The sequence below is a fragment of the Halichoerus grypus genome, chromosome 7, assembly GCF_964656455.1.
Source record: "Halichoerus grypus chromosome 7, mHalGry1.hap1.1, whole genome shotgun sequence".
Classification (NCBI taxonomy): Eukaryota; Metazoa; Chordata; class Mammalia; order Carnivora; family Phocidae; genus Halichoerus; species Halichoerus grypus.
The window spans coordinates 119,501,307-119,527,434 of NC_135718.1; the positions used below are offsets into that span (position 1 = coordinate 119,501,307).

At 41.4% G+C, this 26,128-nt stretch overlaps 1 protein-coding gene and 1 long non-coding RNA gene across 7 annotated transcripts in view; one reads left to right on the forward strand and one right to left on the reverse strand.

The window, feature by feature from the left end:
* RCOR3 (REST corepressor 3) overlaps positions 1-2,772 on the reverse strand; it is a 53,929-nt gene extending 51,157 nt beyond the window's left edge. The window contains exons 1-2 of one of the 4 annotated variants that reach the window (XM_036095735.2): positions 2,402-2,772; positions 1,930-1,986 (exon numbers count right to left, since the gene is read on the reverse strand). In XM_036095735.2, the coding sequence (XP_035951628.1) occupies positions 1,930-1,986; positions 2,402-2,570 (226 nt within the window). In that variant the 5' untranslated portion in view covers positions 2,571-2,772. Of the gene's footprint in view, positions 1-1,929; positions 1,987-2,398 lie in introns of those variants that run through there. The other 3 variants (XM_036095733.2, XM_036095734.2, XM_036095736.2) reach the window with 3 other exon arrangements.
* LOC118537953 (uncharacterized) overlaps positions 2,477-26,128 on the forward strand; it is a 64,741-nt gene continuing 41,089 nt past the window's right edge. For 2 of the 3 annotated variants that reach the window (XR_013449886.1, XR_013449884.1), the window contains exons 1-3: positions 3,014-3,610; positions 3,941-4,093; positions 15,934-16,068. This is a non-coding gene — a long non-coding RNA (uncharacterized LOC118537953). Of the gene's footprint in view, positions 2,594-3,013; positions 3,611-3,940; positions 4,094-15,933; positions 16,069-26,128 lie in introns of those variants that run through there. The other variant, XR_013449885.1, reaches the window with a different exon arrangement.

Sequence of the window (26,128 nt, forward strand, 5' to 3'; positions counted from 1 at the left end):
GGAGGGAAGCCTGTTTCTCCCTCTCCCACTCCCCCTGCTTGTGTTCCCTCTCTCGCTGTGTCTCTCTGTCAAATAAATAAATAAAATCTTAAAAAAAAAAAAATTCCAGGTGCCTGGGTGGCTCAGTCAGTTAAGCGTCTGCCTTCGGCTGGGGTCATGATCCCAGGGTCCTGGGATCGAGTCCCGCATCGGGCTCCCTGCTTGGTGGGAGGTCTGCTTCTTTCTCTCCCTCTCCCTGCTGCTCCCCCTGCTTGTGCGTGCTCTCTTTCTCTCTCTCTCTGTCAAATAAATAAATAAATAAAATCTTTAAAATAAATAAATAAATAAATTCCATGAAGCATTTTTTATGTCCATTTTACAGCTAGGGAAACTAAGGATCAGAGAAGGTCACTGACTTGCTCAGAGCACAAAATTAAAACAGCTGGGAACTGAATTCAGTCTATCTTAAGCCAAAGCATGCTTTTTCCAAATATCAAGTTAATACCTGAAGCAGCATAGTAATGTGAAAGTGTTATTCACCTACTAGCTACATCAATAAAATTAATTTCACAGAACATTTAAAATTATTTGAAGACCACCAGTACACACACTCGATAGCTTCTGAATAAAATGTATTAGCAGCTATGTCATTTAGAAGGCAACCCACATCTAGTGAGCACTTCTGTCATTGCTTTTACCTACTGAAAAACAGACTGCACTGACAATCCTTGTAACACTCATTATTTTACCCTCCCCCTCGGACAGGATGCCACCTAAAACTCTTTATTTTGCATTGCTGTAATGGGCAGGGGATGAATGATAATACCCATCTATACCCTATAACGAAGTAAAGAAGCTATCCCTCCCTCCCCCCCTCCAAAAAAGTAAGCCCTATTAATATCTAATACAGAATTCAAAAGTCCGACACAATGTTATTAGGAGTGGGCAATGGGCAAAAAACTGACCAACTGTAAGGGAGAAACGGGGGTAAAAAAGAGCTCCTTCAAAGTCTGTCCAAAGCCTGAACTGTAGAGGGTCTGGGGTGGGGAGAAGGAAACACGCTCCACTCCGGGAGGCTCCAGCAAGGGCGCCTCCATATGCGGAACTCTCGCCCAATCCCCGTCCAGGCTGAAATCCCGTGACCGCCAGAGAGCCTGTTTGGAGAAAAGTAGACAGGGAGCCCGCAAGCTGGGTTGGCAGAGGACGCTGGAACCTGGCTGCTCGGGGAGAAAATGTCTCCTTGGCAGCTGCAGCCACTGTCCTGTGGTCTGACTTCCTAGGGCTGGCTGGAGGGCGAGGTGTGCCTCTGGCTTCTCCCCACCCCCTTCCCCCATCCCTTTCTCTCCGCGGCTCCTACACTCCGCAGAGCTGTCGCGACCAATGCTACACCACCTAGCTAAAAAGAAAGAAAAAAGAAAATCCCGTGTGCGCGCGGGTCGGCCAGGGCTCGCCCTCGGCTTCGGCCGATGACAGCAGCCCCGGCATCCGCCGCCCTTGCGGAGCGCGGCCCTCCGCTCCCGGGGGCCGGCGGTATGGCAACTGACATTTGCACGGTTCTTCCACACGCAGCCCGCACACCCTCTCCTCCAGCCCTCGGCCCAGCAGCCGCTCCTTCCCCAGCCTCGGACCCCCGAATCCGCCGAGGGCCGCCTCCCTCTGCTCTCCCCGACCTCGCCCCGGGCTCATGGGGATAGAAAGGCGATGCCACCACCGGGCAAGTGGCCTCCGAAGGAACCATGTTAACCTTGCAATGCACACATCTGCCCACACGCCCTGTGTCACAGCCCTGCCAAGCCTGACAGCCTCCCCTCCAGATGCCTGCCCATCCCAGCCCCGCATCCCCTCCCAACCGCACACCCGGACCCCTACCTCGGCCGCCCCTCTACCCCTTCCACCCTAAACCATTCCCAGAAAAGGGGAGACAGGATTTGCTTAAGCAAATATATCTACCTGGATCAAATTCAGGGATCCGAGCTTGGTATTCAGCTCCGACTCTCATCCCAACATCTGCAAAGCAATGCCAAAAAGAAAAAAAAAAAAAAAAGAAAAGAAAAGAAAAAAAGAAAAAGAAAAGAAAGAGAAGAAAAAAAGAAAAAGGAAGAGACACTTAATAAAATATAAAAATTGCTGGAGGGAGGAAAGAAGCGGCGGGTGGATGGGAAGATATTAACTCCGGGCACTCCGGGAGATGGCAGCGGATGGGGGCGGGGAGCGAGGGGGGGGGCGAGGGCGGAGGATTGGTCGAGGGCGGAGGGACGGGGGTCGCGGGGGGTGCTGCTGCACTGCACCGGGAGTTCGAGGCTACCGCAGCGCCCGGGCTCCGAGGGGAGGGAGGGCGGGAGCGCGGCGAGGGGAGGGGGCTGGGGGAGGGGAGGAGGGAGGGGGGCAGGCGGGCTGGCGGGGAGGAGTTCGAGGCTACCACCGTGCTCGTCGTCGCTGCTGCAGCCGCTCTCGGGCTCGGAGTAGTGCAGCCCGCCGTTGGTGGACGAGGCGCCGCCGCCGCCGCCGCCGCCCGCCGGGTTCTTGGCGCTGCCGTTGGCCGATCGGTTCTTCCCCAGTAACTCGGGCCCTTTCTCCATCATGCCGGGCATGGTATAAGAGGGGAGGGGGAAAGGTGAGGGGAAGCGGTAGGCGTCAGGGTGAAGGGGGAGATGGCTTACGAGTGCGGGCGGGAGGGAGAGGAGGAGGAGGAGGAGACGGCGGCGGCAGAGGAGGAGGAGGAGGGTGTTAATATGGAGCCGCCATAACCGCCCCGGTCCGGCAGTAGCGCAGTCGCCTCACAACTACCCGCCCCGGCCCCGCCTCTCTCCCCTCCTCCCGCCGCCCGCCCCGCGCAGTCCCGGGCGCCCCTGTCGGCCGCGCCGCGCTCTTCGCCGCCGCCGGTATCACTCCGCCCCGCAGGGAGGTTCCGGCCGCGGGGTGGGGAGGGGCGGGGGGGGGAGGAGGAGGGGTAGAGGGGGAGGGGCGGGGAAGCCCCGCTTGCTGGCAGCCCGGGCAACCCCAACCAAGCTAATAAAATCGCCGCAGAGGCGCGGCCGCCTCTCCGGCTTCCTTCCTAGGGGGCGCTCCGGCGCCCGGGCGGAGGCGAACACGAGGGCGTGGGACTCTTTGCCCTCTCAGGGCGGAAGGAACGCGCCCAGCCTGAGAAAGGGCCGGCGCGATCCGCGGGGCCGAGTCAGGGCAGCGGCCCCCCTCTCTCGGAGGGTTGCGGGTCGGGACGGCCGGGCAGGTCTCGGCGGGAGCGCGGCCCCTTTGAGATCCTGCGGCGGTTCGACTGCTCGCTTTCGCGGCTCCTCCGCCGGCGTCGAGCTGGTGTCGCGCCCTTGCCCGCCGCGGAGCCGGACTGTGTGACCGGGCGCCCTCCGAGTTCCAGGCCCAGAGTAGCAGACGCGGTCATGATTATCTGGACGCTGCGTTTTGTTGAAAACCTTTTCTCCGTTTTCTCTTCTCACCTTTGCTTTATTTTCATCCATTTTTCGCCTTTACTGTTTCATTAGTTAGAAAGTGGGTGTTGTCAGTGGTGAAATAAAATTACGACCGGGGCCTTGTCCAGTGGTGCTTCCTCAGTCCGCGCTGCCCCGTGGTCAGGGCTTGGAGCGGAGCTGTAGGGAGAGCGGAGCCCCCGGTAGAGGTGAGGCAAGAGCTGCATTCTGGCAGGGTTTCCAGCCTGGCAGGTTATGTGCTCTGTAATGCTTTTCGGAATTGCATTAGGCAGAAGGAATAGGGAACTGCTTATTTTCGTTCACCAGATTTGAGGAAGTCTGCTCTGTGCCAGCCTGCCTGGCATTGGGAGCTATTTATGATATTCTTTTTCTTTATTACTTATTGTTTTTGCTCAGCAGTAAGAATTGAGGACTTCCGGTGAACAGCTAGTATGCAAATGAATGCAAAGCAGTATTTATGGTCTATAGGTAAGGTATTCTCCCAAACACTTAAAAATTGTGTATGAATTCTATTATAGGTCAATGCGGAGTGGATCAAAGCAGAAATCACTGAAAGCAGAAACATACCTAAAGCAGGAGTGTCTCAATCAGGAATTGAACCAAAAAAAAAAAAGCCTGGGAAGTAAATATTTGGCAGGATCCCTGTCTAAAGGGGAAAGTCTCCTGAGCAGGTACAAAACCTATCTTGTTCTGATAGTGGAAGTAGTTTGATCTATCGAAGCTTGATATGATTCCCTTAGCTCATACAACTAAACCTTTTATTCATTTCTTTCTCTCAACAAATACAGTTCTGAATATTATTTTAATTCCTGTATAGTTTTTCTACACTGAGAGAATATCCTGGGCAAATGAAATGAATACCATTTCCTATGACAGATACATTTTTGATTGTAAATTAATACGTTGGTATTTTCATTTTTATACACAAGCCTCTAATGAACGTGATTCAGCATCTCTGGTCCTGTAATGCAAAGGCCAGACCTGGAACTAAGTGCATTCACAAAAAGTAAATGTCACTTTGAGGCCTTTTGGCCAGCATGCTAACTCCCCAACTTTGCAACATTTTCCAGCCTCTTTTCTACTGAAAGGAATTTCTGCATATAGATCAAGGATAAAAACATTGTGAAGATTTGGGGACTTTTGTAACTTTTTTCTAATTATTAGTAAAACTCTTAAGATTCCACACTTTTCTTGAGTACAACAAAGAGGACAGATTAAGGAAGAATGCATTCCGCTCTTGGGAGAAGAACCTCAGGGATGGGGGCTTTTCTTTCTGTTTTGTCCCTGAGGAGAAGGAAAACACCTGAAGCTGGCCTGGTTCTGAAGAATAATAAGCCTTAAAATGATTTCCTAACAGGGCGCCTGGGTGGCTCAGTTGGTTAAGCGACTGCCTTCGGCTCAGGTCATGATCCTGGAGTCCCGGGATCAGATCCCACATCGGGCTCCCTGCTCAGCGGGGAGTCTGCTTCTCCCTCTGACCCATCCCCCCTCATGCTCTCTGTATCTCATTCTCTCTCTCAAATAAATAAATAAAATCTTTAAAAAAAAAAAATCATTTCCTAACAGTTAATAAGAACAGTATAAAAAAAGGAAAAAACCTAAGAAGAAAATCCTGGGGATGTCTATAAGGGGTTAGAGGAAAAGAATCTGGTCAAGGAAGAAGAAAGCTTTAAGAAAGGGTTAATAAATAATGTCCAGTGGTGCAGAATCATGAGAAGGGTTTAAGAAAAGGCCTCTGGATTTGTTAACTAGAACAATATTTGTTATCTTGTTTGTTTGACTGCTTTTTGACTGTATTAAAATTTTTTTTTTACTATTTTCATTATAGTTTAAATTTGGAATCGATGATACATCTCATAGTTCTAAAATCAAAAGATATAAGAGGAAATACTTCACTATTGTACTGGACATTCCAGCAACAAAAAGGCAAGGGAAAAATGTATAAGGATTGTTTTTGTTTTGTTTTTAATTTATTTGAGAGAGAGCGTGCGCATGAGTTGGGGAGGGGCAGAGGGAGATAGAGAAGCAGACTCCTCGCTGAGCAGGGAACCTGACTCTGGGCTTAACCCCAAGATCATGACCTGAGCTGAAGGCAGACACTTACCTGGCTGAGCCACCCAGGTGCCCCCCAAAAGTATAAGGATTGGAAAGAAATACATAAATTTGTTATTTGGAGAAAGCATGATAGTCTGTATATAAGATAATCTGTAAACCTTTAGTATTAATAATGAATTTAGCAAGTTGCTGGATACAGTCAGTATATAAAGGTCAATTATGTTTTAAAATACTAGCACTAAACAATTAGAAAATGAATTTTTAAAAGTGGTAACATATGAATGCATCAAAAATATCAAATATCTAGTGTATTAGCTTTCTATGACAGCTGTAACAAATTACCACAAACTCAGTGGCTTAAAACAAACTCCTGTCATACTTCTGGAGACAGAAGTCTGAAATCGAGGTGTGAGCAGGGCTGCACTCCCTCCAGAGGCTTTAGGGAGAATTTGTTCCCTGCCTTTTCCAGTTTCTGGTGTCTGCTAGCATTCCTTGGTTTGAAGCAGCATCTCCCCAATCTCTGCCTCCATCTTCACATTGCCTTCTCTTCTATGTGTGTTATGAATTTTCCTCTTCCTCTATTATATAAAGACACTGATCGCATTAGGATCCATCTGGATGATCTAGGATTATCTCCTTGTCTCAAAAGCCTTAATCACATCTGCAAAGACCCTTCTTCCAAATAGGGTAACATTTATAGGTTCCAGAGATTAGGACCTGATATATTAGGGGCACCACCTAACATACAGCACATAGGAATGAATCTTAATGAAAGGTGTATAAGAACTCTATACTGAAAATTATATTCAAAGAAATTAGAGAAGACCCAAATAACTGGTCAGATACAGTATGCTCATGGATTGGAAGATTCAATATTGTAAAAATGTCAGTCTTCCCCAGTTGATCAGTAGATTTAGTCTGATCCCTATTAGAATCCCAGCAGAGGGGCGCCTGGGTGGCTCAGTCGTTAAGCGTCTGCCTTCGGCTCAGGTCATGATCCCAGGGTCCTGGGATCGAGCCCCGCATCGGGCTCCCTGCTCTACGGGAAGCCTGCTTCTCCCTCTCCCTCTGCCTGCTTGTGTTCCCTCTCTCGCTGTGTCTGTCAAAAAAAAAAAAAAAAAAGAATCCCAGCAGATTGTGTGTGTGTCATTTGACAAGCTGAAATTTAAATGGAAATTCAGAAGATCAAGAACAGCCAAGACAGGGTTGCCTGGGTGGCTCAGTCGGTTAAGCGTCTGCCTTCGGCTCAGGTCATGATCCCAGGGTCCTGGGATCGAGCCGCAGGTCGGGCTGGCTCCCTGCTCCACGGAAAGCCTGCTTCTCCCTCTCCCACTACCCCTGCTTGTGTTCCCTCTCTGGCTGTGTCTCTCTGTCAAATAAATAAATAAATAAAACCTTAAAAAAAAAAAAAAGAACAGTCAATATAATCTGGAGGAAGAACAAAGTTGGAGGATTTATACTACCAGGTGTTAGAAAGTAGACCAATGGAACTGAATAGAACTCATGTGAACATTTTTTTTATGCGAAGGTGACACTGTACTAATGTGGAGAAAACAATGGTTGCTTTAATAAATGTTCCTGGGTCAATTGAATGTCTATGTGGAAAGTAAAAAACCTTGATGCCTACTCATACTAAAAACAAAAGCAAAACAAAACTCAATAGATTATGGACTTAAAAGTAAAAGGTAAAACAATAGTGCTTTTAGAAAAATACCATGGTTTATTGTCTTTATAACTTTGGGTAGTCAAATTATTTCTCAAATAGGACATAAAAAGTATGAGGAAAATATTGAGCATTCCAGGTACAGAAAATAGTATGGGGGGTGCTTGGCTGGCTCAGTCAGTAGAGCATGCAACTCTTGATCTCAGGGTTGTGAGTTCAAGCCCCCCATGTTGGGTGTGGAGGTAGCTTAAAAATAAAAAAATCTTAAAAAAAAAAAAAAGAAAGGAAACAGTATGGGAAATGCAAAGAATCTTGAATTGTGTTATGTCAAGGAGCTACAAATAATTTTGTATTCCTGGAGCATGAAGTGAACTCAGAATAGGCCTAGAGAGTTAGGCAAGGACTGAACCACATAAAGGCCTTGATAGTGTTCAAAGGGTTAAGCAATTTATAGATAATGGAAAAGGATCAGAGGGATCTAAGCAAGAGAGTGATTTAGTTCAATTGGTATTTTAGATAAAAATTGAATGTGGCAAATCAGTTAGACTGTTAAATTAGTTAAGAAATTATGAGGTTTAAGTTATGGTAGTGGTAACAAGAATAGAATTGGGGACAGATATAAATAATTAGGTAAAATGAGCAAATTTTGGGGATTGGTTGAATATGCAAAGGAAGAGGGAATGGAGGAGTCTAAGCTGATACCAGGATTTTGGCTTGAATGTCTGGGTGGATTGTGTCAACAACAGAGTTGGTGAATACTGAAGACTTACCAATTTGAGGGACAAGGAGAATGAATTCATTTCCAGATATGTTGGGTTCTCAGTAGGGAGATACCAGCATGCAGTTGGATATATAATTAAGATCAAGGGTGCAGAGAGGGATTTGTTACCAGTTGCTTGTAGCTAACTAAGGTCATGAGACCTAAGTAGATCATGCAAGAAGAGGATGTAAAATGAGAAGTATAATGAGCTGAGAATGAAAAGCAGATGGACACAAAAATTGAAAGGCCATACAGAGGAAAAGAAATGCATAAAAGAGGCTGAGCATAAATAGAGAAAGAAATAAGAGAACTAAGGAGAGTGTAACTTCCTGAAACCAGAGGTATAGAGAGATCTAAAGAGAAAGGATCACCAGGACAGCAGAGAAGTCAGTAATTAAAGACAAGGCTCCAGTACGTACAATGCTTCGGCAAGTAAGAGAACATGAATGATCTTGGAAAGACCACTTTTACTGGGATCATGGGCCAAAGAACCAAACTGCAGTGGACTGAGAAGTGAAGAAGTCCTTTAAGGAAATGGGAACAACTAATAATGAACCTACTCCAGAAAAGTACTCATACGGATAATAAAAGGAAAAAAATGGAACTAAGTGTCTTAGAGCAATGTAGCTCTAGAGTTATAGGCAAAAGTATGTATGTAATATTTCAAAAGTTGAAGTACCGAGTGCAATTATTTCTTCCCTATTATCAGATGGATATATACAGCTGGAACTTTATGTTAAGGAAAAGAGAGAACAAAGGTTATCTAGGTCTGTGTATATAGTAGGTGTTTAATAAATGCTTGCTGAATTGAACAAAACCAGCATCCAAACCATAGCAGTATGTATATATCTCCTTTTTAACACACACACATGAATAACTATAGCTGCCTGTACATGCTGAGAGTGTTTCTGAAAGAGTATATAAGAAACTGTTTACTGCTGGGGAGGGGATGTCCCTGTCTGAGATGGAAGGGGGATTTTATCTCATGTATTCCATTCACAGTTGGTATCTTTTGCCATGTGTGTGTATTACTGTTTCAAGGAAATAAATGTTTAGAGAATCAATAGACAAAACACAGATAAGTATAATTTTAAAAATAATGTAAAATTCCACCTACTAGAAGTTGAGAAGTAGAATGGAAGAGGAAAGGTGGAAAGAGGATAGGGGTATTATCCGTTTTACAAAAGAAAGAAAAAATTTAAGCGGGGCAGTAATTGTGGACTACACCTTAATTCGCCAGCTACACTAGGCACACAGGAAGGACTTCAACAGATGTCCTATTTTAGTCATATCATCCAGGCTTATAATGATTTTCTTTATGACAACAATTTTGCTGAAAAGTTTATTGATTTGCTTTTTGGTTGTTCTTCATTATTATAGTAGAAGTGCCCTTTAACTCCAAAACAGTCAGGTGATGCTGTGCAACATTGAGCCCAGTCTGGTGGGGAGGGCCCAAACATATTCACAACAAGGGGGAGCTCCATGTTTTTGTTTTGTTTGTTTTGTTTTTTTAGAGCCACTGATCCTCAAGGTGGAGTGGGGTTGGGATCATACAATTTTAGAGGTCTGGCAATGCCCTCCCCTCCCCCCATAGCTACCATTTCTGAAAATGGTCTTACAACCTCCATTTAAACAGATACAGAGATAGGAAACTACAACACAAAGATCATTTCATTTTTTAAGATGTTTAAGTCCTAGAAAACCTCTTCTTTCTTTTTCCTTTTTCTCTTTTTCTTTCCTTTTTTTGTTTTTTTGTTTTTTTGTACCCAAAGTTCAACTACATCTAAGAGAAACCCCAAATAACTGTCTTAAACAAAATGAAAATTTACTTTTCATGTAAAAGATACACAGAAGTAGGCAGTCCTGGGCTGAAACGACAACTGCAATGAAAGTGTCATTGATCCAGGCTGCTTTTATCTCAGCTCTCCACCTTCCTAGAGTGTCACTTTTGCCCTTGTAATCCAAGATGGCGGTTAGAATGCCAGTCATCATGACCACACTCCAACTTAAGAGGAAAAAAGGCAGAAGGCCACACCCCTTCTCTTTAAGGAGATTTTCTGGAAGTATAGCATGCCATTTGTGTTGATATATCAATGTTCAGAACTTAGTCACATGGCCCATTAACTTGAAAGGAGACTGGGAAAGGTCATAAAAACCAAGGTTCCATTGCTAAGGATGAAGGAGGAAATGAGTACTGAAAGGTAGCTAACAAGCTCTGTCACACTGGTCATTTAAATATTTGAAAAGACCAGGGGCGCCTGAGTGGCTCAGTCAGTTAAGCGTCTGCCTTTGGCTCAGGTCATGATCCCAGGATCCTGGGATCCAACCCAGCGTTGAACCCCACCCATCGAGCACCCCATGGAGCCCCAGGTCGGGCTCCCTGTTCAGCGGAGAGTCTGCTTTTCCCTCTTCCTCTGCCTGTTGCTCCCCCAGTTTAAACGTGCTCTCTCTCTCTCAAATAAAAATATAAAATCTTAAAAAAATAATAAAATAAGATAAGCTTTCTTGGCAACAACTGCCCATGTTACTAAATCTGGAGTCATCTCTATTCAGGTCTTTTTTTTTTATTTTATTTTTTTTTATTAACATATATTATTTGTTTCAGGGGTTATTCTCTGAGTCTTTGACATTTGTTATTGTTTAGCCTGTGTCTCCACTTAGACTCCAGTAGGTTTTTTTTTTTTTTTTTAACCCCTCCCCTCCTAAGCAAATGAATATAAATGTATTGTCATTTAATTTCACCTGGTTTGTTTTAGCTTATCTGTACTTTTTTTTTTTTAAGATTTTATTTATTTATTTGACAGAGAGAGCAAGAGAGCACAAGCTGGGGGAACAGTAGAGGGTGAGGGAGAAGCAGGCTCCCCGCCAAGCAGGGAGCCTGATGAGGGGCTTGATCCCAGGACCCTGGGATCATGACCTGAGCCGAAGGCAGACGCTTAACGACTGAGCCACCCAGGCGCCCCGCTTATCTGAACCTTTTGAGAACTTTTTGCATTCCAGCTTTCCTACTTAGCATATAACTTAGCTGTGGGCATTTGCACCTCTGATAAAAAGAATTTTCCTTCAAGAACAGAAACAGTGTCTTAATTTATATTCTCAGCACTTGGTACAATCCCTGTGCAGATGAGAGTCTCAGTATTTGTTTACTGAATGAATTCTGCAGTTAGAAGTAAAGGACATTTTCTTGAAGAGTTGGGTTGTTTGTTTTTTTTTAATTCTGGAATTGTTTATGAAAGGAGACTGAAATCTCCCTGTCTTTTTTTTTTTTTTTTTTTAAGATTTTATTTATTTTATGACAGAGCACAAGCAGGGGGAGCAGCAGAGGCAGAGGGAGAAGCAAGCTCCCCGCTGAGCAGGGAGCCCAATGCGGGGCTCCATCCCAGGACCCTGGGATCCTGACCTGAGCCGAAGGCAGACACTCAACCAACTGAGCCACCCAGGCACCCTGGGAGAATTATATTTGAACACATATCCTGACTTTTAAAAGAGGGAAGGTGGGGCGCCTGGGTGGCTCAGATGGTTAAGTGTCTGCCTTCGGCTCAGGTCATAATCTCAGGGTCTTGGGATCGAGCCCTGCGTCAGGCTCCCTACTCAGCGGGAAGCCTGCTTCTCTCTCTCCCCCTACTCCTCCTCCCTGCTTATACTCTCTCACTCTCTCTGTCGAATAAATAAATAAAATCTTTAAATAAATAATAAAAGTGGGAAGGTGATTTAAACAGTTTTGCTAAATTTCTAGATCATACAAATATGATTTTGTGATGATTTAGTTGGCTAAATTTAAAAAAAGGAAAAGACTAGACAGTGACAAGTTTAAAGTTTACATCTTAACTCTGCCCTGATACATAGTATCCTTTCCTAACTCACTTCTTTCCCTCAGTTTTATAAATTACAAAATAGAATTCATAGATCAATTTTTTTAAAGTTGAAAAGGCATTTAAAGCACATATTCATTAAAATCAGTCTAGGATCCAAATTCTGATGTAATCTGAAGATTTGGGGCTAAGATTAGATATGCCAACCTCTGAAATGGAAACAAACTAACACTAAATCCATTTGTGGAAATAATCCTAGAAAGTAACTTAAAAATGTATTAGAAAAAATGCTGCTCATGAAATTAAGGGTTCCTAATATATATTCTTGTAGACTAGAGATAGTAATCAAAATATAATGTGTAGAATGATCTATAAATTTGGTATTTAGACATAATGACACACACACACACACCCCAGTCACTGGCATATAGTAAATATTCAGGTGTTAATTATTATTATTAAATGTATAGATTAGAAATAAAGTCAAAGAAAGAGAAAGAAACCAAAGAGATGGCACCTGATATCTATACAATGGTCCTTTACTTAGAATAAAATATTCCTAGAGATAACAATACAAAGAAACAGGTTTCCTGAAGAATCTCAATTTACTGGATATATACAGGAGTTTTTAAAAATTAACTGTTACCAATGGTGCTATGTTTTGTCCCCCTTCCCCTCTGGCTACAGGGTCTCTTAGCTACATCTTGATCTAATTTCATTACTTGTTATCAGAATAATGTGATTCTCTTTAGCATGGGCCAAATTTGTGGCTCGTGGGGCTTGCAGTTGGTATAGGACCCTTATTGCTATTAAGTCTCTCTGTCTCTCACTGTCTCTGACTGTCTCTTGCATACACTCATGCACACCTCTCATTTCTCATCTCTCTGCTATATTTTCTCAGGGTTTACCTTCATTCTCTAATACTGCAAGAAGCCACTCCTAGACATGAACTTCCTTTAAGCCTCATTAAATAACAAGGAATGAAGGAGAAACATAGTGCTTTACTAGACTGGTGGCTTTTTAAACCTTTTGTAACCCAGTGCAATACACATATATTGTCAACCCAATACAGACATACATAAATGTGTATTAGTCAGCTATTTCTGCGTAATAACAACCAGAACATCTCAGGGGCATACAACACTAAGCATTTATTTTCACTGGTGTGTGTTGCTTAGGGTCAGCGGATCTATGCTGGATTCAGCTGGGTTTCATGGCTGATCTTGGCAGGGCTAGCTCGTGTCTGGATCGGTTGGTGGTTAGCTGACATAGGCTTTTCTTACTCAGGGGAGGGTCAGCCTTTTTGTTCTACTAGATTTTCAACTGACTGGATAAGGCCTACCCACATTAGAGAGAGCAATCTGCTTAACTCACCTAAGGATTTAAATGTTAATGTCATCCAAAAACACCTTCAAAGAAACACTCAAAATAATATTTAACCAGGGGTGCCTGGGTGGCTCAGTCATCAAGCATCTGCCTTTGGCTCAGGTCATGATCCCAGGGTCCTGGGATGGAGCCCCACATTGGGCTCCCTGCTCTGCGGGAAGCCTGCTTCTCCCTCTCCCACTACCCCTGCTTGTGTTCCCTCTCTCGTTGTGTCTCTCTCTGTGTCAAATAAATAAATAAAATCTTTTAAAAAAATAGTAATATTTGACCAAATATCTAAACACCCTATGGATCCATCAAGTTGATACATAAAATTAATGGTCACAGTCTCTTTATGCTTTGCTTTCCTAGAATAGTGATCATCCCCAATCTACCTCTTCAATTACTCCTTCCCCACGTCCCCCAACCCCTGGAAAAATGCATCGTAACATTCTTGTTTCTGGAAGATAGGCCATATTTATCTTGTAGTTTTGTGAACTCCCAGTCCACCACTGAATACCCTCTTTAGGGTTTAATACCTCACTGTAAATAATACTGTTTTACACAAAAATCTTAAAGTAATTGTACTTTTTTTCTACAAACACACAAAGTTATTTCAAATCCCTGTGGAAAAGAATGGAATATAAATATACATACATTGTTTTTATCAACCAAATGTTTTACATATTTAACTACTTTTCTTATAAAGTGAAGGCTGTCTTTTAAGGTCTTAAGTTGTTGGGTTTTCAGACTAACTCAGTCTTATCTTTTTCTTTTTCTTCCCATTTTATTAATAAACCAAAAAAGTCTTCCCTAATTCTTAAGTTTTTTCTATTTTTCACAATTTCTTAGTTTGAAGGAGCAAAGAAGTCGCAGACTATATCTGATGAATCCAGAGGCTTTAAAATTCATTCCATCATTATTCCACAAACATTTACCCATCATAATTTTGAGATATTTGAAACACAAAGATGCATAATGCATAGTCCATAGCTTTAAGGGGCTCATAACCATATGAGAGAGAAAGAGACTTATCAAACACAATCCTGGAGTGCAGAGGCTCTCTTGGTCTAGTAACAGGCCCCTTATTTCTCCATTTTATAGGTGGAGAAAATAGATGCAAAAATCTATAACCAGTTGGGCAAATTGTAGTGAGTTGGTAACCCAGTAAGAGAGAAAACACTGAGGTGACACCAACTCTTATAAATCTGTACCTGGGTCTGAGCCTGGCTCAAGAGAATCAAGCCACTGGGCAAACTGCCATCCTAGCAACTGACTGGCACCAGCTCAGTATGACTCGCCATACCTCCCAACAATCCTTTTTTTTTTTTTTTTAAAGATTTTATTTATTTGAGAGAGTGAGAGAGAGCATGAGCAGAGGCAGAGGGAGAGGGAAAAGCAGACCCCCCCCCGCTGAGCAGGGACCCAACCCTCCCCCCGCCCATCATGAGGCTCCATCCTAGGACCCTGGGATCATGACCTGAGCCAAAGACAGATGCTTAACTGACTGAGCCACCCAGGTGCCCCACAATCCTGTCTTTTGAAGTCAGCTCATTTTCTCATTCTCAAAAAGGGCTATTTCAGATATTCTTTGTTTTCATTTCTCTAACCCTACTAGTCACCTCTCTTTATTTTCATAGATGACCTTTCTTCTGACTTCAACCCCCTCCCCCAACCATAAGCCATTAAAAACTCTGCCGCCAAATTGTAGTCCAAGCCTCTACCTCCCCTTCCCTTCCAGAGGTCAGTGTAGAGATCATAGGGAAGTTCAGTCTCACATTTCCCTTAAGCTGCCCACTTAGTTCTCTTCTGGGCATCTAGTCAGCTTTATGGCACTGTTCTTTGTACTGCTGGTCACTGAGAGGAAATCTGGGACATGGTATCCTTTAGGGAAGACATGGGCCTGGGGTAGACTACCACTCCAGTTTACCCAGGATCACCAGTTAAACTATGCAAATACACATAAATCTCTTCACTGGTGCTTTGGGCCAATTTTAAAAGTGGAATTACAGTGTGGGAGAGAAAAAGCTAAAACTCAGCACTGAATGGGCTTCTCTCTGAATCCAAAGGTGACTTGGTTCTCACAAATAAAATACAGCAAAAATGATGGGCTGTCATTTCCAAGATTAGGTTAGAAAGGACTGTGACTTCCATCTTGCTCACACTTTCTCTCTGGTTCTCACTTGTTCATTCTGATGAGGGCAGCTGCCATGTTGTGAGAGATACCCTACAAAAAAGCCCACGTGGCAAGGAACTGAGGGAGGCCTTGAGGCAACAGTCTGCAGAGAACTGAGGCCTTCAGTGAAATAGACCACGAGAAGCTAACTCCTGCGGACAACCAGATGAGTGAGCTTGGAAACACATTCTTCCTTCAGCTGATCTTTGAGATAAATACAGACGGTCCCCAACTTACGATGGTTTTACTTACAATTTTTTCACTTTACAATGGTAAAGAAGCAATACACACACATTCAGTAGAAACTATACTTCGAATTTTTAATTTTAATCTTTTCCAGGGCTAGCAATCTGCAGGACCATGCTTTTTCATGATACTGGGCAGTGGCAGTAAACCGAAGCTCCCAGTCAGCCAGGCGATCACAAGGGTAGACAACCAATACACTTACAACCATTCTTACCCACACAACCATGCTGTTTTTCACTTTCAGTACAGTACTCGATAAATTCCATGATATGTTCAACACTTTATTATAAAATAGGCTTTGTGCTGGATGATGTTGCCCAACTCTAGGCTAATGTAAGTGTTTTGAACACATTTTAAGGTAGGCTAAGCTATGATGTTTCGTAGGTTGGTTGTATTAAATGCATGTTTGACATAATGGTATTTTTAATTTACAGTGGGTTTATTGGGATGTGATCCCACTATAGTCAAGGAAGATCTGTATAGCCCAGCATCTTGATGGTTGCCTTGTGAGAGACCCTGACCAAGAGGACTCAACTAAGCCATGCTGTGGTTCCTGACCCACGTGAAATGTGAGTATATTATATATAATATAATTATTATTATATATAAAAATATATATATTATATATAATATAATAATTATATTAATAATATATTTTCTAAAACAAACATTAATTCTCTGGGACAGTAAATCTAAAGCCATAAAGAAAAAGAGCATATTTTCTGATTACATTTCTGATTTGAAACGGCTGCCTTCCACAATCCACTACCTTTGGAATCAACTATTTTATTTTATTTTATTTTAAGATTTTATTTATTTATTTGTCAGAGAGAGTGAGAGAGTGAGAGAGAGAGAGAGAGAGAGCAAGAGAGAGAGCACACAAGCAGGGGGAGCTGCCGGCAGAGGGAGAAGCAGGCTCCCCTCTGAGCAAGAAGCTCCATGTGGGACTTGATCCTAGGACCTTGGGATTATGACCTGAGCTGAACGCAGATGCTTAACCTACTGAGCCACCCAGGCGTCCCTCAACTAGTATTTTAAATTATAGAGTATTTAGTTCCTTTTATACTTTCTCTTTCAGCCTTCAAATATAATAAAGGAGCTATAAGAATTCCTACCATAGTTAAGTCAAGACCACAGAAATGATGGTTTTAAGTGTTTTCCTTCAAGAAAAAGAAGATTCCATCCTGATTTTATGGTTGCATGACCATCTCTATCTTTAAAGCATTTATTCAGCAAACATTAATTGAGAACCTCCTACTATGTGCACCAAGTCTTCGGCCTCAGGTTGGGGCTACAAGGATTAATCAGACTTGGTCTTTAGTGAGGGAGTCTAACAAATCCACAATGTCATTAAATACAGTAGGATAAGTTTCAGTCGCTTTGGAAATACAGAGTGGGGATTCTGTAAGATTTTTTTGCAGGACATGATTTCTGATTTGAGACCTGAATAAGTGGTAGATGGCCTGATGGAGTAAATGGAAGGGAGTCTGTGGTAAGAGAGGAACAGTATGTGCAAAGCCTTGGAGTCTTAATCATTGGGTTATTCTATTTCACTTTTTCTGTATTTTTAATGTCTCCCTTTACATTTGGCATCTTCTTCGTGGCCTTTAAACATCTTAATATTTCTTAGATTCAAAAACAATGAAAAAGAGTATAGCAGAGTAGGACCCTAAGTTCATCTTATTCCATAGGTAAAAACTAGATAACACTCACACCAGCAAATAACCCAGAAAATAACCTGAAAACAGGCAGAATAAACTCGACAACTAAATATAGAGAAGCGGCCACATTGAAAGGGGAAAGAAGGGCGGAGACACAGTTAAAAGCTAAATGGACCTGCAGGACTGTCTGTGGGAGGGAGGGACACCATGGTCTTGGAGAGGGGAGAGAAGCAGACCCTTACACAGATGAGCCTGTATAGGAAGATGAATCCCCATAACATTTGGCTTTGAAAACCAGAGGGTCCTAATATTGTGAGTTCCTACAACCAGCAGGACTTAAAACCTGAAATTTTAAAAATCAATGGGATTGGCTTTGGGAGAACCAGGTCAAAAGGAAACTGAGTCCCCATCCTTAAAAAGACAACACAATGGAGGGATGGGGTAACTGGGTGATGGCCATTGGGGAGGGTATGTGTTGTAATGAGCACTGGGTATTATATGAGACTGATGAATCACAGACCTGTACCCCTGAAACAAATAATACATTATATGTTAATTAATTGAATTTAAATAAAATAAAAAAGAGATAATACAAAAAAACAGCCAACAGAGATACAGCATAGAAGAAGCAGTTTGAAAACTGCCTGGGGCACACAGGAGGGAGAACAGTTTACTCATCTTAGAGCATGTCCCAAAGGGACAGAGTTCTTGGAAGACTTCTCCAGGAATAAAGGAGCTGGCAGGCGCCATTTCCCTCCCTTGCCCCCCAGCATAAACACATGGCCACCTGCAGGAACCCTCCTGGTGCTGATACTACCTAACTTGCTAACACTGCCCCCTCATCCCCCGTTCCCCTCTGTGCTCTGTTTTGGTGGATCCACTCTCTTCAGTCAAGACTGCCTCAGTCCCAGAGCTGCAGGACCACTTCTGCAGAGGACCAGTGGCCCAAACCTTGCTAACACCACTTCCCTCCCCAACACTCCCCTTCCCCACATGTTGCAGATCCGCTCCCTCCAATATGCTTTTCGCTGGAGCCCATCCTGGGTGGTGCCACAGGCCTGGCAGTGTGCAAGCCGCTCCTTTAGTGCCGAGCACCACTCCAAAGTGACTCCTGCCCTGGAGAGAGGGGAAGATAACCACACATACCAGTCAGACGTAGACACCAGAAGTGGGCTGAAGGCAGACAACTGGTATGACAGCAGGCTTTGCACACCAATGAAAGCTTTTCAGGGGACAACACGGGGAAAGTGCCCTGCAGTTTGGTGCTACTGCATCTTTGGCAAACACCTGGTCTGACTCAACTCAAACCTAAGGCAGCCCCAGACTGGCCCACTAACACCACAGGGACCAAACACTGCCTACAACAGGTAGAGAGCCACTGCAGACGACTGGATTGAAGGAAAAAGTGGCTCAGCCATAACAGTAGGGCACATGCAACGCACGGAGGAGACACCCCTGAAGCACTAGATTCCAGTGAACAGGGCACATTGCACTGCAGGGCACCACAGGACTTCTTCTTCATAAGACCACTGCTTTCAAGAGCAGGAGACCTAGCTGACTGTCTCAACACAGAGAAGCAGACAGAGAGTTAGACACAATGAGGAGACAAGGAATATGTCCCAAATGAAAGAACAGGACAAATATCACAGCAGAAGACCTAAGCAAAATGGAGATAAGGAATATGCCTGATGCAGAATTTAAAATTATGATCATAAAGATACTCACTGGACTTGAGGGAAGAGTGGAGGACATCAGCAAGACTCTTAACAAAGAAAAAAAGAACCAATCAGAGGTGAAGAACACAATAAATGAAATTTAAAAATACACTAGATGGAAGAAATTGTAGACTAGAGGAAGCAGAAGAACAGATCAGAGACCTGGAGGGCAGAGTAATGGAAAGTAATCAAGATGAGCAGGTGAGAAAAAAGTTATGCAAATGGGAATAGACTTAAGGAATTCAGCAACACCATCAAGTGTAATAACATTCACATTACAGGGATCCCAGAAGGAGAAGAGAGAGAAAAGAGGACACAAAATTTATTTAAAGAAATAATAGCTGAAAACTTCCTGAATTTGGGGAAGGAAACAAATCCAGACCCAGGAGGCACAGAGATTCCCCAACAAAATCAACTGAGCTACACAGTGTCCCTCTACCAAACATTTATGTTATTTTTTTTTAAGATTTTATTTATTTATTTGACAGAGACACAGCGAGAGAGGGAACACAAGCAGGGGGAGTGGGAGAGGGAGAAGCAGGCTTTTCGCTGAGCAGAGAGCCTGACGCGGGGTTTGATCCCAGGACCCTGGGATCATGACCTGAGCTGAAGGCAGACGCCTAACGACTGAGCCACCCAGGCGCCCCCCTCTACCAAGCATTTAAAAAAGAGTTAATACTTACTCTTGTCAAACTATTCCAAAAAATAGAAGAGGACTTCCAAATTCATTCTATGAGACCAGCATTACCCCGATACCCAAACCAGGTAAAGACATTACAAAAAAAAAAAGAGAGAGAGAGAGAGAGAATTACAGGCCAATATCTCTGATGAACATAGATGCAAAAATCCTCAACAAAATATTAGCAAAACAAATCCAACAATACATTTAAAAAATGATCCACCAAGATCAAGTGGGATTTATCTCTGGAATGTAAGTGTGGTTCAATAGTTGAAAACAATCAAAATGATACATCACATCAATAAGAGAAGGATAAAAACCATATGATCATTTCAATAGATGCAGAAAAAGCATTTGACAAAGTACAACACCGATTCATGATAAAAACCCTCAACAATGTAGGTTTAAAGGGAACATACCTCAACAGAATGAAGGCCATATGTGAAAAACTGACAGCTAACATTATACCCAATGGTGAAAAACTGAGAGCTTTTCACCTAAAGTCAGGAAAAAGACAAGAATGTCCACTCTCACCACTTTTATTCAACATAGTACTGGAAGTTCTAGGCACAGCAATCAGACAAGAAAAGGTAATAAAAAGCATCCAAATTGATAAGGAAGAAGTAAAACTTTCATTATTTGCAGATGACCTGATATTATATATAGAAAATCCTAAAAACTCCACCAAAAACCTACTAGAACTGATAAATGAATTCAGTAAGGTCACAGGATACAAAATCTGTTCCATTTATATACACTAATAATGAAGCAGCAGAAAGAGAGATTAAGAAAACAATCCCGGGGGCGCCTGAGTGGCTCAGTCGGTTAAGCATCTGCCTTTGGCTCAGGTCATGATCCTAGGGTCCTGGGATCAAGCCCCACGTCGGGCTTCCTGCTCAGTGGGGAGCCTGCTTCTCACTCTCCCTCTGTCTGCCACTCTCTCTCTCTGTCAAATAAATAAATAAAATCTAAAAAAAAAGAAAGAAAAGAAAAGAAAACAATCCCATTTACAATTGCACCAAAAATAATAAAATACCTAGGAATAAACTTAACCAAGAAGATGAAAGTGAAGATAATCCATGCTCATGGATTGGAAGAACAAATATTGTTAAAATGTTCATCCTACCCAAAGTAATCTGCACATTTAATGCAATCCCTTTCAAAATACCAATAGCATTTTTCACAGAACTAGAACAAACAATCCTAAAATTTGTATGGAACCACAAAAGACTCCAAATAGCCAAAGCAATCTTGAAAAAGAAAAGCAAAACTGGAGGTATCACAATTCCAGATTTCAAGTTATACTACAAAGGTGTAGTAACCAAAACAGTATGGTATCAGTACAAAAATAGACACATAGATCAATAGAATAGGATAGAAAGCCCAGAAACAAACCCACAATTAATATGGTCAATTAATCTTTGACAAAGGAGCCAAGAATATGCAATGGAAAAATACAGTCTCTTCAACAAATGGTGTTGGGAAAACTGGACAGCTACATGCAAAAGAATGAAACTGGACCACTTTTTTATAACATCCACAGACAAAAAAAAAAACCTCAAAATGGATTAAGGACCTAAATGCAAGAGCTAAAACTATAAAAATCCTAGAAAAGAGCACAGACAATAATTTCTCTGACATCAGCCGTAGTAACATTTTTCTAGATATATCTCCCGAGGCAAGGGAAACAAAAGCAAAAATAAACTATTGAGATTACATAAAAATAGAAACCTCTGCACAGCAAGGGAAACAATCAACAAAACTAAAAGACAACCTACTAAATGGGAAAAGGTATTTCCAAATGACATATCCAATAAAAGGTTAGTATTCAAAATATATAAAGAACTTATATAACTCAACACACCAAATCAAATAATCCAATTAAAAAATGGACAGAAGACATGAACAGACATTTCTCCAAAGAAGACATACAGGTGGCCAACAGACACATGAAAAGATGCTCAGTATCACTCATCATCAGGGAAATGCAAATCAAAACTACAGTGAGATGCTAAGCAAAATAAGTCAATCAGAGAAAGATAATTATCATATGATCTCACTGATATGTGGAATTTAAGAAATAAGGCAGAGGATCATAGTGGAAGAGAGGAAAAAATGAAACAAGATGAAACCAGAGAGGGAGACAAACCATAAGAGACTCTAATCTTAGGAAACAAACTGAGGGTTGCTGGAGGGGAGGGGGGTTGAGGGATGGGGTAACTAGGTGATGGACATTGGGGAGGGTATGTGTTGTAATGAGCACTAGGTGTTATATAAGACTGATGAATCACAAACCTGTACCCCTGAAACAAATAATACATTATATGTTAATTAATTGAATTTAAATTTTAAAAAAAGAATATACTTTGATGTATGTGGAGATTGGGGGAAAAAAACTACAATGAGATATTACCTCACACCTCTCAAAATGGCTAAAATCTAAAACTAAAATCTAAATCTAAATCTAATTTAATCTAAAATCTATTTTCTAAAGAAATAACAAGTGTTTGTGAGGATGTGTAGAAAAAGGAAACCTCGTGCGCTGTTAGTGGAAATGCAAACTGGTGCAGCCACTGTAGAAATTGTACAGAGGTTCCTCAAAAAATTAAAGATAGAACTACCCTATGACCAGTAATCACACTACTGGGTATTTGCTCAAAGAATACGAAAACACTAATTCGAAAGGATATATGCACTCCTATGTTTATTGCAGCATTATTTACAAATTATGGAAGCAGCTCAAGTATCCATGGATAGATGAATAGATAAAGATGTGGCACGTATATACAATGGAATATTATTCATTCATAAAAAAGAATGAAATCTTGCCATTTGCAACAACATGGGAACTAGAAAGTATAATGCTTAGGGAGCTAAGTCAGTCAGAGAAAGACAAATACTATATGATATCATTCATATGTAGAATTTAAGAAACAAAGAAAGGGGAAAAAAGAAGAGAAAGAGACAAATCAAGAAACAGGCTCTTAACTATAGAGAACAAACTGATGGTTACCAGAGGGGAGAGCAGTGGGGGGATGGGTGAAATAGGTGATGGGGATTAAGAAAAGCCCTTGCTGTGATGAGCATTGGATGATGAATGGAAATGTTGAATCACTATATTATACACCTGAAACTAATATAACATGGCATGTTAACTAACTGGAATTAAAATAAAAATTTTAAAAATTAAAAAACTTATTTTTATTATGTTCTTCTTATCTAACCTATTTGGTGAACAGCTTAGTCATGATCAAATTAGATAATGCATATGGAAGCAATATGGAAGCTGTCAAATGCTACACAGAAGAATCTATCTAAGAGCTATAGTTAAAGACATGAAATTTCTTCTCTTCCCCAAAGGGATAATGTTAAATCCTTAATGGGATTGCATTTCCAACCACACAAATTCTTGAGAATTTTTTTGGAAAATCTCCTAAATACAGTCAGAAATAGACCCCACACCGATCCTTTACATCTAACGTGTCCTTATACCAAGCCAGAACAGAGTTCCCAGGCCTGCGTCATGCTGCCCTAGGTTTGATTTGGATTTCTAGTTTTTAGAGAGGTGGAGTATTCTTTGCTGATTGGCATTTTCCTCACTGTAGCATTAAGCTCAATCATGCAAACTTTGTATGTAGCTTTTCTTTGAAAGCACCCAAAAAATAGCTTCAAAATTATTTTAAATAATAGAGAATATTTAGCCCTTCCCTCCCACCACCAAGAAAAATATGGCAAGTTTTAAGTTTAGGATAGGCTACATTTTCTCATTTATATCCAAATGTGAATGACTGCTTTACTACTCACCAGCAAAAATTCTTTCCAGTTCTCAAAAACCCACTATCCACAAACTTCTAAGTAGCTTATTCATAGTTGGAACTTAAAAAGGTTATGTTATACTTACTTAGTTTCTTCAAAATTCCTTTTCTATGCTATATAAGATGCTACTAAACTTTTAGCAACAATAAATTTTATTTTTTCTTATAGGAAGCTAGGCAAAACTACCAACGGAGTATTAAAACCCACAAAATTGTTATTGTTGAGAACAATCTCTTGAAAGACATTAAGCCACATTCCACATTTGTACAAAGTCCCCCAAGTATGGCACAGTCCTATAATCAATGTTATATGAGTAAATTTATTTTAAAATCTTGGTGGATTTGAAGCATATATAATAATAATACATTTTAAATGAGGTCAGAAGAAGATTTTTGGAAGTTTTCCCCCCAATTTTTTTAAGGGTAACCTTCTTGGCCAATATCAGAATTTGTGAGGCTGATAATTTGTCTTAAAATAATATTTTATAAAAAAATTTTAGGCTCTTTAGAAAGAGAAATTGCTTTGAAATGCTAATTACCCCCACCCCTCCTTCGTTTCTATTGCATTTGTCATCTTATTATCTTAAGACATGTTGGTAAGAGGCTGATATGGAAGGGCTTTGAAACAAGAAGAAAGTCTTTCCAGCCTTGAATTAAGGTAATTTTAAGTATCAAATCTACAGACATCCAGGGGGTTGTTCAAGAACAAAGCTTCATCTGTTGCCTGTTCTTATGCATTTTAATGTACTGTACACTAAGACTCAAGAAAAAAAACGGTTTAATGAGCTTCTGACTTTTGATTGAAACTCTTTTGCAAAGTCTTTCACAAAAACATTTTATAACCCAGTGAGTTAAGTAAGGATTTTTTAATTTTATTATTATTATTTTTTTAGTTTTTTAGAAGAATGAGCCAGGCTTTGAAAATCATTCTTCTAGAAACCTAAAGCTTTGCTGATTGCTTCCAGGTTTTGATATATTTCTGTGGTTAACAGAATACCACAGTAGGGGGCATCAAAGAGATGGTAAGTTTGCACCTAGAAAATAATTCTCTTTTTGTATTGAAATTGAATTTGCCTTTATAGGTAGGATAAATTTACATTTCAAATAGCAAAGGAAATTCTGCAAAGGACTCCTACAACATTCAGACCCAAGTTTTCTATAGTCTACCACCTTCAGTAACTTCTTTGCCAATTATCCTGGATCTGCAAGGAAATTCTTATAAGGGCATTTTAAGCACCATGAGGAATGCATGATTAACTTTTATAGAAAAGCAATCTAGAATATAAGAATTATAGGTTATATGTCCAAAATGCCTTTTTTCTGAAGAGCAGGGACTGTGGGGTTATCAAGATGAATAGAAACCTAGTAAACAGAAATGGGAGATACTGGGAGTGACAGGAATTCAAGCTGAGTGAGGTGTGCCCAAAGCCAAGGGTGCTACTTGGTGGCCTGGATGGGGGTGGGGAGATGCCCTTTCACCCCACCCAGGTGAGCCAGGTGCCTGTCATCCTCAAAGAGGCTGTCAGGATTAAATTCACCTTGTCACTCATCCCTGTTTTCATTAATCAACACTTAAGTTTCCTGTCCTTGACCCAGTCTTAAACTTCACTTCCTACCTCTTTCCAAATCATTTCACTGAATTTCTAGGAACTTCTAGTCCACAGATTAAACAAGCCCTCCAATTATTTGAAACTATGACTGAGAACTCACCTCCAAATCTTGCCTTAACTGAAACCTGACTCTCTGCTGGAGATACCCTCCTCCGTGGGCATTTCCAATAGTGGCTATTCTTACACCCAGCTATAGAGGAAGACATCTTATCAATGGGACCACCTCCTTCTAGCAAATATTTAAATGTCGCCTCTTCCCTTTCTGATTCTCTTAGCATGCATAGACTGACCCTGCTCAGCACTATCTTTGAGGTTCAGCTAGCCTACCAGAGGATGTGTTCCCTCCTTCCTCCTCTTCTCCCTCCCTCTCCTCCCCCTACCCTTCCTCCTCCTCTTTCTCCTCCTTCTTGTCTTGTTCTCCTCCTCCTCCTTCTTCTTCTTCTTTCTCTGTTTCTTCTTTTGGCTGCCAAGAGGCATGTAGTTCTTGGTGAATACATTTAATTGGTAAAGTTTTAGTAAGTTTAAATGATAAGTTTAATAGGAAAAGTTCATATTTTGATCTTCACATCACCTTTCATTTTTGACAACATAAAAAAGTTTTTTATATTAAACTGTGAGTATATAGGAGAAAGGAACCATTTGTTAAAATGTTTCTTTTTGTATGTTAATCAACTACCTTATGGATTTTTCTTTTTTTGGTTTATATATTATTTGCCTGCTGTTATTTAATTATTTTCTTAAGTACTATTCAGTGAAGCCATGTACAATTATTGGTGGATTTAGGCTGTCTTTTCCATGTTTTGCTCCCTAAATCAGACTCTTTAACCCCTTTGAGTTGCCACACTACCATGCTGATGTGACAATTACTTAAAGAAGCATTCTCAGGTCCTTGGAGGGGTTCTGATCAATGCTTTCTCTGAAATCTGGTAAAAGTATTTTATTTCCTTTTGCAACAAAGACATGTAATGTTGTTTATAATAAGTTTGGAAAGATTACTTGAATGGAGGCTGCCTATTCTCACAATTCCATAGGGAAAGGTCCTGGAGCAATCAACATTCTTCTAGTGCCATGTTCTAGACTTTTTCTTTTTTTTTTTTTAAAGATTATATTTATTATTTATTTAACAGAGAGAAAGAGATAGCAAGAAAG